This window comes from Canis lupus, chromosome 1 (assembly GCF_011100685.1).
Source record: "Canis lupus familiaris isolate Mischka breed German Shepherd chromosome 1, alternate assembly UU_Cfam_GSD_1.0, whole genome shotgun sequence".
Lineage (NCBI taxonomy): Eukaryota > Metazoa > Chordata > Mammalia > Carnivora > Canidae > Canis > Canis lupus.
The window spans coordinates 43,153,969-43,171,394 of record NC_049222.1 but is presented as its reverse complement, the minus strand read 5'-3'; the positions used below and the strand labels follow the sequence as shown (position 1 = coordinate 43,171,394).

General features: G+C 36.5%; 1 protein-coding gene across 14 annotated transcripts in view; it reads left to right on the top strand.

The window, feature by feature from the left end:
* SYNE1 (spectrin repeat containing nuclear envelope protein 1) overlaps positions 1-17,426 on the top strand; it is a 449,233-nt gene that overhangs the window by 68,294 nt on the left and 363,513 nt on the right. For all 14 annotated transcript variants that reach the window (XM_038526343.1, XM_038526344.1, XM_038526348.1 and 11 more), the window contains exon 3: positions 17,051-17,112. In XM_038526343.1, the coding sequence (XP_038382271.1) occupies positions 17,051-17,112 (62 nt within the window). The remainder of the gene's footprint in view (positions 1-17,050; positions 17,113-17,426) is intronic.

Sequence of the window (17,426 nt, the reverse complement as noted above, 5' to 3'; positions counted from 1 at the left end):
CGATAAAAGGTACTTTTGGTATTGTTGTCTATGTGTCTATCTGTGTGCATGTAGTGTGTATGTGTACGTGAGCATTTGTACTTTTTTTTCACATAATTTCAGTCTGAATCCTTGGTACAAAAACATTGAGATTGTATAAAATAGATTTTAAAACTGCTCTAAGTTGAAATTTTTTTCCTATTTTATCTGACTTGAACACTATTGGAAGTGAAATGAATAATTCTGGTTCATGGAAAACCTAAAACTAGTATTTACAGTGTAATCCTGGACAGTGAAAATTTGCTAGGAATGCTAAGATAAGATAAAAGCCAAATTTTAGCATAGAAATTTAGATGATTGATATTCAGGTGTTTTAAAGAAATGGCTTCTAAAACTTAAGATATTATTACCTTAATGTCTGCCATTTATGACAGAACTAAATATCTTCCTCCAACTAATGAAGAAAACTACTCTTGAAACCTGAATCTTTGGTCAAGAATTTGTCAGTCTGTTAATGACTTAATTTTCTTTTCACTTCCAGTATTATTGCTTTTAACTTCTAATTTTTCTTTATTAAATTATAGATTTTATCTATGTATAGATTTTATTTATTTGAGAGAGAGCGAGAGAGAGCACACAAGCAGTGGGGAGGGGTAGAGGGAGAAGGAGGCTCCCCCACTGAACAGGGAGCCCAATGCAGGACTTGATCCCAGGAACCTGAGATCATTACCCAAGAGTAAGGCAGAAGCTTAATCCACTGAACCACTCAGGCACCTTTAAATTCTCATTTTTAAAGTACATTTACTATTTCATTTTTATCTGAATGTAATGAAATAATTTCATATTATATTTTGTTGTTTTCAGATTTTTATAAAGTGTGAGGATGACTCAGAATTTCAACACCTTACCACTATGTTTAGATAGAAAACGGTACTCAGATGCATTCTAGTTTGCTTCTGGAGTCACACAATTTTTATTTCCAGTGATGAGACCTCTAAACATAATTAGGTAGCTGAGACATTTTTCTTACTAAGAAACAATGTAGAAACAATAGCACATCTTATGCTACTGTTTGGGTGCATGGAATATCCTGTTAGCAACAAGTTTGTTCTTAACCTAGACTCTGGTGATTTCCAAAGTTTTATATAAAAGGTACCATGCATTCTTATAGCTGATTGAGATTTGGAATCTGGTGTTTGGTTATATAAAAAACACCAAAATCTTATATTTTATATATACTTATCAAGCTATATGTTTCCTTTATTTAAATCTTCACATAATTACAAGTAATGTTTAACCAGTCCTGATTGTTCTGAGTTTCCATGGAATAATTCAGTTGAAATAATGTACTTAAACATTTATACTAATTTAAAATACTGGGAGGTAGTGGAGAACAGAAAACCTCTTCTACTTTTCTCGAGGATATAATTAAAACAGCTATACAATATCATATAAGTAATATTAATGTAAGATATTACATATACATTATTATATATGATGTAATCTATATATTTTATATATTATATTTTCTTTCCCTAAGGATATAATTAGAATAGTTATATTAAAAATTATAATAGCTTCTTTTTAAATTGGGAGAGTCTTTATTCTGCTGGTTACCTCTTCCTAAGGCTTCTTATCATACTGCCTTCTTCACTTCCTACCTATGCATATATGGAGGGCAAGTCTTCCTTTTTTCTAGATGTCTTAAACTCAGTTACTTTCAGGTGATTGGAGAAGCAGCTCATCTAAGAAAATAGAGTAATGGGTATGTGGAAAACTGGGAAATGATAAGTCACACCCCGAAACATTCAAGTTAAAACATTTTCTTAGAACATTGGTGAAAGAAAACACATTTGGAGAAGTGTTGGACACTCTCTGTTTCTTATTTGCCTAGGCTCCTGGTTGATGATGTTTAGTAATTGAAAGAACAGAATCCCCTACACGGAAAGAATCTGACAGGATGGACTATAATATGGAGGCCAGACAGAGGGCAGGACTAGCCAGTGGTTGCTGGAATTGTCTGGTTGGAGAAGTAGAAAGTTACCTCAGGTAGGAAGGCCCAGAGGGCAGAAAGGCAGAACCAAGCTTTGTTGGTTGGATTGAGAAAGCACATAAATTAGTGAGAAAGCATTCAAACTGGTAGGACTAAATCATCTGGATGATTTGGAGAACCTGTGTAATTGACTATCTTATCAGAGGTATGACACTGCCCTTTTCTTTATGCTATCCTCTTTATGTCAGATGTAGCACAACTTATAGGGTACAGCAAAAGTCCTGCCCTTTAGTCTTGGGGCTCTCATTTCTTCAGCCACCCAGAGTGTAGCCGGTAGGAGGTCCATACCCTGAGCCCCTCCCCAAGATATGTCATCTGCCCAAGAGATTTGCCTCATCCTAGACATGCCCCTCTCCAATGCAGTTCATATCCAGTGAGTGGCCAATGCCTGGGGACAAAGTCGCAGCTCCTTGCCTCAATTTAGGACTACTTTGAAAGAGATCCCAGCAAAAAAGAAAAAAAAGAAAAGAAAAAAAAAAAAAAAAGAAAGAGATCCCAGCTTCAGAGACATAATTGCATCTCTGTTCAACATCTCTCTCTGCCCAATGCTGCTTCCCTCACAGCCTTAAAAATGTTGTTTCTGAGAGCACATACCCAAAAAACTTTCCTGCTGACAAAATTTCTTCTAGCTATGGTTTCCCTGTTGGCCTGACCTGTGACACATGATAATACTAAGACAGATACAAATATAGAGATGGAGAATAAAGAGATGGAAAAGGTTGGAGAACTGAAGACATTAAGGTGTCTCCTGAGAGAAGTCCTTTTAGCTTGTAGTTCAAAAAGAAGGTGGAACAGTCATGACTTGGATTGGAGGTGCTCTGTCTATTGGCTAGATTCTGGTCAGTTAGTTGCTAATATGGTGCAGAAAGCAAGGAGTCAGACTTCTTAATTTGGTTTTAACACTCATTTGCTGAGACAATTTATTTCTGAAATGGTGGTTTCATCTGTGAGTTGAGGATAGTATCTCTAGGGTTTGGTTAACAATCAGATGACATAAATAAAAATATTCTGGAAACCCCAATGGGCAATTGCGATGTGCAAGTAGAGTGAAGTGATTGAAGCCACAGCTTTGGAGAGACACAGAACCATGCTCTGCCTCTTAGTGACTGTATCACCTTAGACAAGTCTTTTTTACAGGCAAAATAGAGGTCGGGTGATATTTCCTCTTAGGGTTGTTGCAAAGTTTAAATTAGATAATATGTACAATGAATGTACATAACATTATGCCTGCCACATGATATTTTCTAAATAGATGATGGATGTTACTATTGTTTTAAAGCTTAAAACACTCATCAGCTGTTGTCTCATGTGGAAGCCTCTGCAACTGGCACAGTGGTCACAGGTTCTATTATCCAGTGAATTTTCTTTTATGACAAAGGTCACTGCTGTCACTCCAGTCCTAAAGCAACCAAAAACTACATACAGTCTGGTGCTCTGTTTGTGACTGAACACTGAATGTAGGTTTTCCAAGTGGCTAACTTAATGTTATGATCCAGGATTGAATATGTTTGAGATTGGAATTTGTGGCATCTCCTTCTCAAATTTGGTGATTTGATCTTATTTTTCAGTTTTACTGTTTTCAGCTTTTATTATTTTGCCTCCATTTCAAATTGCAATTTCACTGTTAAAATTGTACCTCTCTTTACTTCTGAAGAGGATGTGCAGTATAAAATAGAAGTGAAATCGTGTCAAATTATTATATTTGTGTTTGGATCTTGATAAAAATAATGAAGAGGGGGAAAAAGAAAATTTAGATCACAGGTTGAAAATAAGAAATAATATTAGCAGTAATTTGACATACAAAGTCCCCAAATGTGGGATTGTAATCATAAACCTACTTAAAACAAAGGGCATAATTTAGTGAGAAAAAACAAAAACAACTGAAATTGAGGTTCTAGCTAAGAAAAAGTCATATTTATATGAAAGAACTATATATGTTTTTAAAAAGTGTACTCTAAATATCAAAAATAGAATATATGAACACTGTGATCAACTGTTCTCTGCTCTCTCTCCTTACCCAAAATAAAACACTGTATTTTGATTGATTAAAATACTAGTGTTGAAGTACAATTTAATGTTAAAATAAAATGGTTGTATGAAGATGGTATTTTACAACATTTTCTAATACCTGGTTTCCTTCTGCTGCACTCATATTGCTAAGCACTCACAACAGGAAAAGATTTCAAAGTTGTGGTAATTTTCTTGCAAAATCAGGAGATGTACCACTTTGTACAATTAGGGAGCTATGTTGTAGCAAGTTCATCCAGTACCAGCTTGAAACTTTTCTAAAGGTTTCTGCCCTAATTAGAAGTAATCTTTCATCAAGGAGATTAGCTGTTCTCACTTTTTATTTATCATGTGACTTTTATTTGTAATTTATTAGAAAAAAAATTTAGTTGTAGAAGCAGCATTTTCCACCCAGATCCTATGAGCAAGTGGTAGGGGTTGGCTTTCACTATTTGTACTGTTCAAGTTGCCTTCCATTTCATACTGTGGACTTTTTTTTTTTAATCCACTCACATATTCCATCTTACTGTCCTTTATGTTGCATGCACAGAACCTGGGCTGTGGTATACTTCTTTTTGATTCCTGTTCTCCCTACTGGAGTGTAAGGAGCCACATCATCCTCTCAGATTGTGTCCATAGCGGGTCAGAGTAGGGTGTCAGCTCATAGGAGGGGTGTGATAGTATTTGTTTAAATAAATGAGGGCAGCCCCGGTGGCTTAGCAGTTTAGTGCTGACTTCAGCTCAGGGCCTGATCCTGGAGACCCAGGATAGAGTTCCACATCAGGCTCCCTGCATGGAGCCTGCTTCTCACCGTATCTGTCTCTGCCTCTCTCTCTCTCTCTCTCTTTGTGTGTGTGTGTGTCTCCATGAATAAATAAATAAAATATTTTAAAAAATAAGGTTAGAAAAGAACTCAGATTCATAGTAAGATGTTACTAAATTTTGAAAAAAGTAACTTTAATGAAACAGAGCTTTTATATCTGGTCATTGGTTTCATATAAAAGAAATATGATTCCAATTCCAAAACTCTTAGGAGCACTAAATAATTACTGATACTTAAAAAAATTGAAGCAATGGTCAGGGCACTCAACAGAGGCAAAGCTCCCTAGAAATTTTCTTTTCTCATCTTTTTCCTCAAACTCACTCCTCTGATAGCTATTGATCTTCTCTTCCATCCTCCCCAGTTAATCTATGCTTAATCATATGGAGAATAATTTTGGGTGTCCTTGTTCCTTATCACTCTTTTCTACTTTACTTATCTGATCAGAGCATCAAAGGCCCAGGAAGTGGACCCAACCAAGTATGCTGAGAAACCTATTGTAGAAGACAGAGTGATGGGGAAGGAAAAGGAAGATTACTTGTGTGTTTGTCATACAATTAAATGTGTTCGTTTTAGTTAGCCATCACCTGTGTAACAAACCACACCAAACTTAAAGATAATCATTTTATGGATTTATGGATTGGTTTACTGGTTCACAGTTAAATATGGATGTCCTTATTTCCTAAGGACATATATATAAGACAATGTGCTAGGCAGTGATTTAGTCTCTATGTATATAATGATGGGGAGAGTTCTTGCCTTGAGGAATTTGTAATCATGAATGTATGGGAGTGTCAGAGAGAAGAGATAAGAGATGTATCAATCTTGAATCCTTAGGTCTCAATTTTTTGGTTTCATCTGGGATGAGTTTATCTGCAGGGTTGGCTGAATAAGGTCCAAAATGACCTCATCCATGTGTCTGGCAGTTGGCTCTGGCTCATTTCTCCACATGGACTCTTGTCCTCCCATATAGACTGCTTTCTTTACATGCTAGTTTTATTTTTTATTTTTTTTTATATTCTTTTTTTTTTTAATTTTTATTTATTTATGATAGTCACACACAGAGAGAGAGAGAGAGAGAGAGAGGCAGAGACACAGGCAGAGGGAGAAGCAGGCTCCATGCACCGGGAGCCCGACGTGGGATTCGATCCCGAGTCTCCAGGATCGCGCCCTGGGCCAAAGGCAGGCGCTAAACCGCTGCGCCACCCAGGGATCCCCTACATGCTAGTTTTAAGACAGAAATATAAGACAGCTAAAACAGAAAGTACAAGACTTCTTAAGGCCTAGAATCAGATGGCATAAAGTCATTTCTGCTGTGTTATTGATCAAAGCAAGGATAATACAAGATCATATTCAAGGAGAGGAGAAATCAATTCTACCCTTTGATGAGAGAAAGAACAAAGTCACCTTGGAAAAGAGGATGCATATTGGGACCAGAGAATTTTGTGGCCACAGTTTAAAATCTGTCCTTTTGTCACTATTATTTATATTCTTTTACATCAAAATACATTCACTTCCTCTCAAGAGTTTGAAAATCTCATCCATTAATGTCAACAAGCTCCAAATCCAGTGTTATGTGATCTGCATCTGGTCCACATACAAATGAGACTCCTCAAGTATAATTCTTCTCAATCCCCAGGCCTATAACTAAAAAGAGAAGGGGCTACACCCTATTCATCCAATATGCAATGATGAGACCAGGGGCCAGGACCATTGCAGTAGATGTCTCTGTACAAAGAATGGAAAAGAGATAACAGTCATGGTCTGAAATTTTGAAATCCAGCTAGGGACATGTGGCTAGTCTCTTTAATCAGGGGGCCAGTGACATTCCCTGTTTTTTTGCTAAGAAGTAGTTCATGTTTATGGCTGATAGTCTTCTTACCCTTCTTCCTAGTCATATAAAGTTGTGGTTCCCAAGTATTGTCTTCATTTTGAACTGTCCTGTCCCTTTAGTGCAAGGTGGTGGTGTTTTTGCTTAACAGATTTGTTGACTTGAGACACCTGAGTGGATCAGTTGGTTGAGCATCTGACTCGATTTTGGCTCCGGTCATTATCTCAGGGTCATGAGGTTGAGCCCCACATTGAGCTCTGAGCTCAGCATGGAGTCTGCTTATTCCTTTCCCTCCCCCAGCTTGCTCACTCTCAATCTCTCTGTCTCTGTCTCTGTCTCTGTCTCTCTCAAATAAATAGTCTTTTATAGATTGGTGACTTCCTGAAAATCTGCTTGGAGTTCACACTGTGCCACTCAAACCCAAAATTTATTTTTTTTATTAAAGATTTATTTATTTATTTATTTTTGAGAGAGAGAGAGAGAGAATGTTCATACACAAGCAGGAGGAGGGACAGAAGGTGAGGGAGAGAATCTCAAGGAGACTCCCCACTGAGAATGGACCCATTGTGAGGCTCGATCTCATGACCCTGAGCTCGTGACCTGAGATGAAATCAAGAGACCAATGCTTAACCAACTGAGGCACCAAAGCGCCCCTCAAATCCAAAATTTAAAAAAATTTTGGACTACATGTAAGGCTGCTATGGGCAGTGCCCTTAACGTTTTTAGAAGCTGGTTTGTCTAGCTGAAAAGGTCAAGTAGGCACTACCTTAAATCTTTCTGAGTTCTTAACAGTGGGTCTTATAGTCAACACTGTTGCTTTATTGTTAACCTGAAGCTACTTTCTACTTTGCAAATATTTTTTTCAGGAAATACTGGGAATGACAAAGCATCATATTTTCTAATCTAACACAGGAACCAAAAAGTGCCTTCTTTGGTTCATCTTTCTCTCCTCCAGTTCCTCATAGAAAGGCAGTTGATGCTTTCAGATTTCTGCAGGGAAACCTCTCTAGCCAAATACACAAGTTCAAGTTACTGCATACAGAATATGTAATAGATAAAATATATGTGGCTCTCCTTCCAATCTCTGATGGCGGTGGGCTGCTGTCCTTTCAGTCTCTACTAACAGTCTCTGTGTCCTTCCAGCCTCCTTCCCATCTGGTCCCAGAGCCAATACCACATGTTTTAGATTTTTGCTAATGAAGCACTATATTCCCAGTAGCAGTTTCTGTTTCATTTAGTCTTTGCTAAGCTACCACCGAAATTTAGTGGCTTAAAGCAGTAACACATTACGATTTCTCATGTTCTTGTGGGTGGGCTGGGTGTTTCCTCTGTTGGCTTGCCTGAGCTCATTTACATGGATGCATTCAGCTAGAGGATTAGTAGGACTAGTAGGTCCACTGACTTGGATGTCTGGCAATTGGTGCTGGCTGTCACTTGGGGTACTTCAGTTCTCTTCAACGTGACTTTTTCCCTCTAGGAAGCTAGATCAACTTCCTTGTGTGTGGTCTCAGGGTAGAGCTCTAAGAAACCAAAATGGACCCTTAAGGTTTCTCAAGTCCCAGCCTCAGAAGTCATATAAAATCATATCAGCCACATTATTGGTCAAAGCAATCTCAAAGCCAATCTAGATTCAATGGGTGGGGAAATCCACTCTAGGTGTTGCTTTTTTTTTTTTTTTAATATTTCATTTATTTATTCATGAGAGACAGAGAGAGAGAGAAGCAGAGACACAGGCAGAGGGAGAAGCAGGCTCCCTTCAAGGAGCCTCTAATGTGGGACTCCATCGCGGGACTCCGGGATCACACCCTGAGCCAAAGGCAGACCGTCAACCTCTGAGCCACCCAGGCATCCCTCCACTCTAGGTGTTGATAGGAGGCAGTGAAATCAGATTGCAAAGGGTTTGATGCTCAGGATAAAAGGAATTTGTGTACATATTTTGTAATTAGGCACAACCTGGTTTTGTACATTTTGTTTTCATTTATGTTTAACTTACAAATCTAAACATTGGGTAATTATAAACTCTATTTCATTATGTTGAAATAGCCAACATTGGGCGGACCCAGATGGCTCAGCAGTTTAGCGCCACCTTCAGCCCAGGGTCTCGTCCTGGAGACCCGGGATTCAGTCCCATGTCAGGCTCCCTGCATGGAGCCTGCTTCTCCGGAGCTCTGTCTGTGTCTCTGCCTCTCTCTGTCTCTCATTAATAAATAAATAAAATCTTAAAAAAAGAAGAAGAAGAAGAAGAAGAAGAAGAAGAAGAAGAAGAAGAAGAAGAAATAGCCAACATACCATAAACTCTACCTATGTATGACAGAGTTAGTGATGATTTTAGCAATTGTAGATCTACAATTGGGACCATAAAATTCTAATCCCAAAACCAGTAATTTGATTGAGGCCATCTTATTCGGGCTGTTATTTAGTTAGTACATTGCATTAACTAATACATTAGTGATTTCATTGTCACTCTGTTTTTGTTGTCTTTTCCTTCGTAGCCATGTCATTTATTGCGCCAAAAAGCTCAATCTACTTTCTACTTTAAAATTTCTTTCCAGGGATCCCTGGGTGGCGCAGCGGTTTGGCGCCTGCCTTTGGCCCAGGGCGCGATCCTGGACACCTGGGATCGAATCCCACATCAGGCTCCCGGTGCATGGAGCCTGCTTCTCCCTCTGCCTGTGTCTCTGCCTCTCTCTCTCTATGTGACTATCATAAATAAATAAATAAATAAATAAATAAATAAATAAATAAATAAAATTTCTTCCCTAAATAAATAAATAAATAAATAAATAAATAAAATAAAATTTCTTTCCAACTTTTTACTGAGGGGAATTTATCTGCATCAGAAATAATGAAAACAACTTTATTAGATATAGTTAGGAAATTATGACTTAAATTTTTTATTTTAAATTAGCATTTATATATTTCAGGTAACTCAAATCTATAAGACTTTTATTTAAGCCATCATTGTCATTAAAGCACCTAAAGAATAAAATGATAATCTGCAAAAAAACAAAAAGTTGATCATAACCTATTACAAGCTATCAATGTATCAATGTATGATACACTAATATTTTTGTAAAAGACAGCAATTTCAGACTTAACAATTTTAATTACCTGTTTAAACAGTCTTCCTTGTTGGTTGTTTTTATATTGACATGACATTGATTAAGGATGGATACATCCAGGAGTTCAGTATTTTGATCTTCATGATTGTTCATGACTCTGTTAAAAATATACATCTTTATGTGCATATCCATTTATGAAATCCTCTCTCAGAAATAAGTTCTTATAGACGATTTGTTAAATGTATTGAAATATGCCAACTTCAATATCGTTAGTATTTTTAAAAATACCATCTGTTAGGGGGCTCCTGGGTAGGGCTCAATTGGTTAAGCATCTGCTTTGGCTCAGGTCATGATCCTGGGGTCTCAGGATCAAGCCCTGAGGAATGAGCTCTGAGTCTTGGGGCTCCCTGCTCACTGGGTAGTCGTCCCTCTTCCTTTGCCCCTCCCCCACCCTCATGCTTTCTCAGTTTTACATATTATATATGGTAAAATGAAAATACAGCTAACTAGTATGTTTGTAGACAGCAAAATTTTCATGATTGATTGCAAAGGCCCAAAATAACCCAGGCCACTTTTTACTATGGCCTCTTTGCTTGCGGGTATATGTATAAGTTACTTGGGACAAAGTATAGTGCAAAATCAGCAAGTCACTGTTACTATGACTCATCATGAAGAAAACTGACAAAGAAATAGAGAAACTGAATGTCAGAGCCAGCTCCCTTCATCTTTCACTTGTTTCTAAAGAGGGATAGTGCCTTGGAATATTGAAATTATTTGTTATAACAACATTATCCAGGGCCATACTTGTACTAAACAGCCTTCCTATGTAGGCCTCTTTTAAGGCCTAACAGCTTCTAACTCCTGAGGTCTGTCGGACCAACTACCTTTGAAACAGAACCAGTGATGGAGACCTCAGGGTGAAGGATTTAATTTCCACACTAGTTTCTTTTCTTCTTCACACAGTCTGGCCTTTTAATTTTTTTTTTTTAATTTAAATTCAATTAGTCTGTGCCTCTCTGTGTCTCTCTGTCTCTCATGAATAAATAAATAAAATCTTAAAAAAATAAATTCAATTAGCCAACATATAGTACATCATTAGTTTCAGATGTAGCTTTCCATAATTCATCAGTTACAAATAATACCCAGTGCCTTTAGAAGGAAAACAAGATTCAAGTTTACAGAGGAGGAGAGTTTGAGTTGCCTCTGCCCAGTAATATGTGGATCAAAACCTGGCCTTAAGTCAGAGCCCCTTACAGGTTCTTATCTGTGGAGCACCCACCTCACCTCACCTTTGTGCTGATGCACTTATCTTACCTAGACATTTCATGATGCATATGCAGTGCATTTGGAGCCTGCTGCTTCTCTTTCTTTCCTTGGTTAGTGGCATCATTATTGCAGTTGCTTATGATAAAAGTCTAGAAAGCACTCCTAGCTCCTGTCTGTCTACTTCTGACAGTTATCTTGCAGCCATCTCCTGCACCTCGTCCCTCTTGGCATGTCCCCAGAACAGAATTCATCACTTTTAACATGCGTTCTGTTCGTGTATTCCCAAATATCCTCCTTGCTCCCAGCTTCTTCTTTCAGTTAAGCCTCTACATTGCCATTTCTGTGTCTCAGGTCTCATATGATCGTGTCTTTGGCTTATCCAAACTGTTGATGGCTCCCCTTTGTTCATAAGATAGAAATCAAACTCCATGGCATGCTATTCAAAGACTTTAATAACCTGATCATTACCTATTTTCTAGGCTTACTTCCTTGTTAACCTTTCTTAAACCCTCTCCACTTTATACTCCAGTCATAACATATTTTTACTGTCACTTTAATATATCATACCATGCTTTTAAAAGACTGCCTCTTTCTCCTAAAAAGTTTTCTACCTGCAAATCTCTACTTATCTGTAGATGTTTGATGTAATGGCACATCCTTTTTTAGCTTTTCTGAATCTTTCAGCCTGTTCTATTACCCTGTAAGAGAATTACTTGCTCTTGTATTTATATTCCCTCAACATCTTATCTTTCTCCAATTATAGTAGCTGACACATTGCTTTGAGCTATTATTTACATACTTGTCTCTTTCATTTATTACTAGTTCCTTAGAATAGGGACAGATTTTTAGTCTCCAGCACTTCCTTAGAAAATGCATCCATTAATTTCTTTATTAAGTATCTGTTATGCAATAATGAATAAGACAGTGATGTATAAGTCAGATGTGGTCCATGCCATCTCATCTAAAACTTAAATTCTAGTGGTAGAAATGAATAGGCATCTGAAAGATGATGGTGTTTTCAGTAAATTCTTGTTGGTTTGATGAGATATTTGGGAAATTAGACCAACAGCAATTCCTAATGAATTTGTTGTGGGGGATTGGGATAAGTAAAGACCCAAGGATGGCCTCCAACAGACTGGCTTAAGGACTAAATAGATTTTAGTTTGCATTAATAGAAATTAGAGAATAAGATTTAGAAACAATTAACTTCTTGTTCTCTGTAATTCCCAGAACTGGAGACCCAAGTTTACATGTGTGACTTAGACAAATTTCTTTGTGTTTACAAGTAACATGCCTGTTCAGCTAAATGGCTTAATGAATTACTCTTTTTACAGTTTAAGTGGAAATGTTTGCACACATACATATGGACACTTGGTAAGACCATATCATGCTGTTGTTCTGAAAAGTGTAAGATTGCTATAAGATTAACAGTTAAATACACTTAAATAATGCTTTCTGAAATAGAACTACATATTCCCAAGAACTATAAACCTGTATCAAGGAGGTTGGTAAGGTCAGTTCTTCATCAACAGCTTTATGGATGTTGTTTTAGTGCAATGTGGTAGACGTTCATTTCATGTTTTATGTTATTTCCATGATTTAAACATATTATGCTATTGATATCAGATTTAATTACCAAAACTTGGACTAAATTATTTTGATTTTTGTATGAAAAAAGTGAATATTTGCTGACATATTTTAGGAATTTTTCCTTATTTTGGGAATACAGTAGGTAAAATCAGAAAATATTTACTTAGAATTCAGTTGGCTATGTCTGATATATAAAAAGTAAATTGCTAGGATCCAATAAACTCTGCATTTGCGCTATATTGTAAAAGGAAACATGTAGAGAATTTGAAACTTAGATATATACAATGCATGCTCCAAAAAAACCCCCCATAATTTGAGCTTTCTAAAAAAAAATTTCTAATATGAGCTTTCTAACTTATAAACTCAGATTTACCATCAGATGAAACTGTTATAATAGCAGTATTGTTTCATTAAGGTGGGAGTAGTAAAAATATAACAACTTAAAATCAGGAAGTAATATCAATAGATTATTACCTAAATTTATGACTTGTACAACTAACACTATGCTAATTTAAGATTTTAAAACATTGATATCTTGTAACATTAATAAAATTATACATAATCTCAAAATGTTTAAAATTTTACATACACTCTAACTGTACGTGTAGTCTATTTTAAACTTAGAATTGGATTTTATATATTATAGAAGTTCTGAATTTCATCAAATCTAGTTTGCTTGATTAGTTAAGATTATTCTGCTGCTACATGACTTTATTTATAGAACCTAAAGATTCTAAGGTCAAACTCAAATTGATTTAACTATGAATTTATCATTTTAATATGATTAATATTTGATATGACTAATATAGTAATTTCTCTGCTATCCTTGGACAGCAGTATAACAATGTAAAAACCTGACATTTGGGGATCCCTGGGTGGCGCAGCGGTTTGGTGCCTGCCTTTGGCCCAGGGCGCGATCCTGGAGACCTGGGATCGAATCCCACGTCGGGCTCCCGGTGCATGGATCCTGCTTCTCCCTCTGCCTGTGTCTCTGCCTCTCTCTCTCTCTGTGTGACTATCGTAAATAAATAAATAATTTAAAAAAAAAAAAAACCTGACATTTGGCTCTGCTACTAAGTAGCTTTGGTAAAAATGCTTAACTTCAATGTGCCTTGGTTTTCTTATTTGTAAAATGGCATTATAATAGTTCTTGCTTGAAGATTTGTTATAAGAATTAAATGAGTAGGCACCTGGGTGCCAGTGGTTGAGCATCTGCCTGTGGCTCAGTTTGTGATCCCAGGGTCCTGGGATCCAGTCCCACATCTGGCTCCCTGTGGAGAGCTTGCTTCTTCCTCTGCTTATGTCTCTGCCTTTCTCTGTGTCTCTCATGAATAAACAAATAAAATCTAAAGAATTAAATGAGTTAATAAGTATATATTACATATGATATATAATAATTGGCTTAATTAAAATATAATGAGATCTATACAGAGACATAGAGAGAAATATCAGTGCCTGGGTATACCTGAAACTAATATAACACTGTATGTTAATTATACTTGAATAAAAAGAAAAAAAAAAGAAGAGAATGGTTCAAAAGAATAAATAGTATGTGGATTTTGCTGGGTATATTTATGTAGGGAAAGAAGACGTTAATAATCTTGTTGAAGGGATGATTACATACATGTAGACTCATCCAGAGTACTTGCTTGCTGAATCATTTCAAACTGACAAATCAATAATTACTTTGATTTGCTAGGGAAAGAACACTACTAGAAATAATTAAATATACCTGGAACCAGAAGTTAAATTTGCATTATCACTTCCCATACTGCAAATAATTTTAAAAAATATTATGGGTCGTATTATGTTAGAGCACAGAATTTATATATTATAGGTGACAATAAGCTGCTTTTGTGCTAATTATTTCACTTAGCATTTGCCAAAACAATCACATTTTTAAAAACAGATTTTATTTACTTATTCATAACAGACACAGAGAGAAGCAGAGACTAGAGGGAAAAGCAGGCTCCCCATAGGGAGCCCATTGAGGAACTCCATCCTAGGACCCTGAGATCACACCCTGAGCAGAAGGCAGACACTCAACTGCTGAGCCACCCAGGCGGTCCAAAATAATCACATTTTTTATTCAATAAATTATTTCTAATTTTTTGCCTTTATATCCTTCCTTGGTTAAAAAACATACCAAATAGAGTGATATTTTTAAAATTTAAAGCAAAGCATGCCATTTTAGTATTTTAAAATTTACTTTCTCTAATTTCCAATAAATTATGTTTCTTTCTCTACAGTAAATTGTTATCTAATCCTCAATGTAACAGGCCATTCATATCATGAAAGGTCTAAAAATAAGTATTTTGGTTAGAGTCAGATGTATCAGGTAATTCAAAGGAAGATACATAATACAAAAAATTAATAAAGCAAATAAAATTATTAGAATTCAACTTTCAGCAAGTTTGGCAGGACATTGTCAGGTGTTCATTCAACTCCACTACCTTTTTTCTTTTTCCAGGAACACAGAGGGGCTCTGTTTCCAGCTTCTTTTGTAGTTCAATTTGAGATTTTACCTGGGTTTTCCAAAAAGATGTGGACAGAAGTCTTCTTTCAAACTCAGCCCTTCAAACATCCCATGTAATTCTTAAGTTATTTAAAAACAAAAAGAGAAAAAAAAATCTGTGTCTGATATATTAAAAATGTTGCCTATTATCATACTGGTGTGTTTTTGTATGTACTTGAAAGTTTAAAAGCACATGCTTAAACTACATTAGAAGTAACGGCATTCTGTAAATCCTGTGGACATATCCAAAAGCTCTCCAAATTAAAATGCTTTGTTATTAATTTTCTTCATTCCTTCACTGAACAGTATTTTTTTTTTTGGTCATATTTGTAGATATTGGGAACAAAGTTACTGTCCTCATAGGGCTTATATTCTCAGGTAGTCAGATGTTTTCTGCTGAAGCCCAAGAGAGATCAGTTCCAGAGATACAGATCTGAGCACCATCCCTGAAAGGGTGAGGAGTTGAAATGATGTCTTATTCAACTGCATTCCTCACAACATCTGATCTAGTGTTTTACAAACAGTTGACGCTTGGTAGATATTTGTAGAATGAATAGAACTTACCCTTTCTTAAAAGGTGTTTAATGGGCCCCTTTCTCTCTGGCCTTCATATCTTTATGCCTCTAATTATAGCCTTCCTGGACCCTACCTCTTTTTCTCCCCTGATACTAGTTTTCTATTGTTTCATAAGAAATTACCACAAACTTAGCAATTTAATACAATTTTCCTGGGTAGCTCAGTGGGTTAAGCAACAGACTCTTGATTTCATGATCTCAGGGTTGTGAGATAGAGCCCTAGAGCCCCATGTTGGACTTCATGTTGGGTGTGGAGCCTGCTTAACATTCTCTCTTTTCTCTCTGCACTGCCCCGCACTCTTTCTCCCCCATCTCTAAAAAAAAAAAAAAAAACCCTGTACCCCCCCCCCCCAAAAAAAGTTTTCATTTGTTATCCTCAAACTTTTGTGGGTCAAGAGTCTTAGATGCATTCTCTGTTCAGTGTCACACAAGTCTGTAATTAAGCAGACAAGTTCACAATATCAGCTAGGTTGCATTTTTATCCAGAGGCTAAAATAGGGAAGAATGCACTTTCGAACTTATTTGGATTGTTAGCAGAGTTAATTTCCTTGTGGCTGTGTGACTGAGGGTCCCAGCTTCTTGTTGGCTTTTGGCCCAAGACCATCCCTTCACTAAAGGCAGCTCTCTCTTCCCTGCCACATGGCTCCATGGGCAGTTCACACCATGGCTATTTGCTTCTTCAAAGCCAGAAAGAGAATCTTTCACTCTGGTCAGCTAAGATGGAATCTAACATAAAATAACATATTTATAGGTATGACATGCCATCATTTTTGCTATATTCTATTGATTAGTAACAAGTCACAGGTACTGCCTGCAGTCTGCCTACACAAAGCTGTGGACTTCAAGTGGTGAAATCTTTGGAGGTCATATAGTCTGAGTAACATCCCTCTAGTGCCTCACATACACAACTCTATCTTATTACATTACTGTATAACCCTCTACTATACATAAGCCCTTGCTTGTCTATCTCTGCTTCTAGGTTTTTCATGGTGGAGATGTTGCCCTTTGTTTTCTGTCTATCTCTGCACATAATATAAAACTTGGCACTTAGCTGGTCTCAGTGAACTTTTTTCAAACAGCTTGATTGAGGTATGATTCTATAGTGAACTTTGAAAAAGAGAATGAAGGCAAACAGGGATAAAATATTGAAATATTTGAAGTATTTGCTGATAATGTTTAAAGGAATCATCAAATTGGAGTTGTACTGACACTTCCTTCGAGACAACAATTGACAAAATGGGTTAGAAAATAAAATAATATGATTACTTCTAGACTTTGTAACCCAATGTCTTTTAGGATGCAACTTAATGATATACTGTGTTACCTAACTAGACTCATTTTTTTTCTTCTAGATGAGCAAGAGATAGTACAAAAACGTACTTTTACAAAATGGATCAACTCTCATCTGGCCAAGGTAAAGGAAACTCCCTAGTGTTCTAGGTTTACTTATTTGGAGCCAATAAATCATTAAATGCCAAGTGTAAAAAAGGAACACTGCTGACACTCTTTTCACTAATACTAATCAATGATATAAATTTAGTTGTTGCCTATATGTGACATTTGCTAACATTGTTTTTGAGAAGAAATGAATGGATAGTTAGAATCAAGAGCAGTTACTTCATGTCAATTCTATGACATCTGATGAAATATTTTGTTCAACTATTTCTTCTGTACTAGTGTATATATCATATGAAAAGGAGAATTTGTGCTCAGTTTTTGTTTATACAT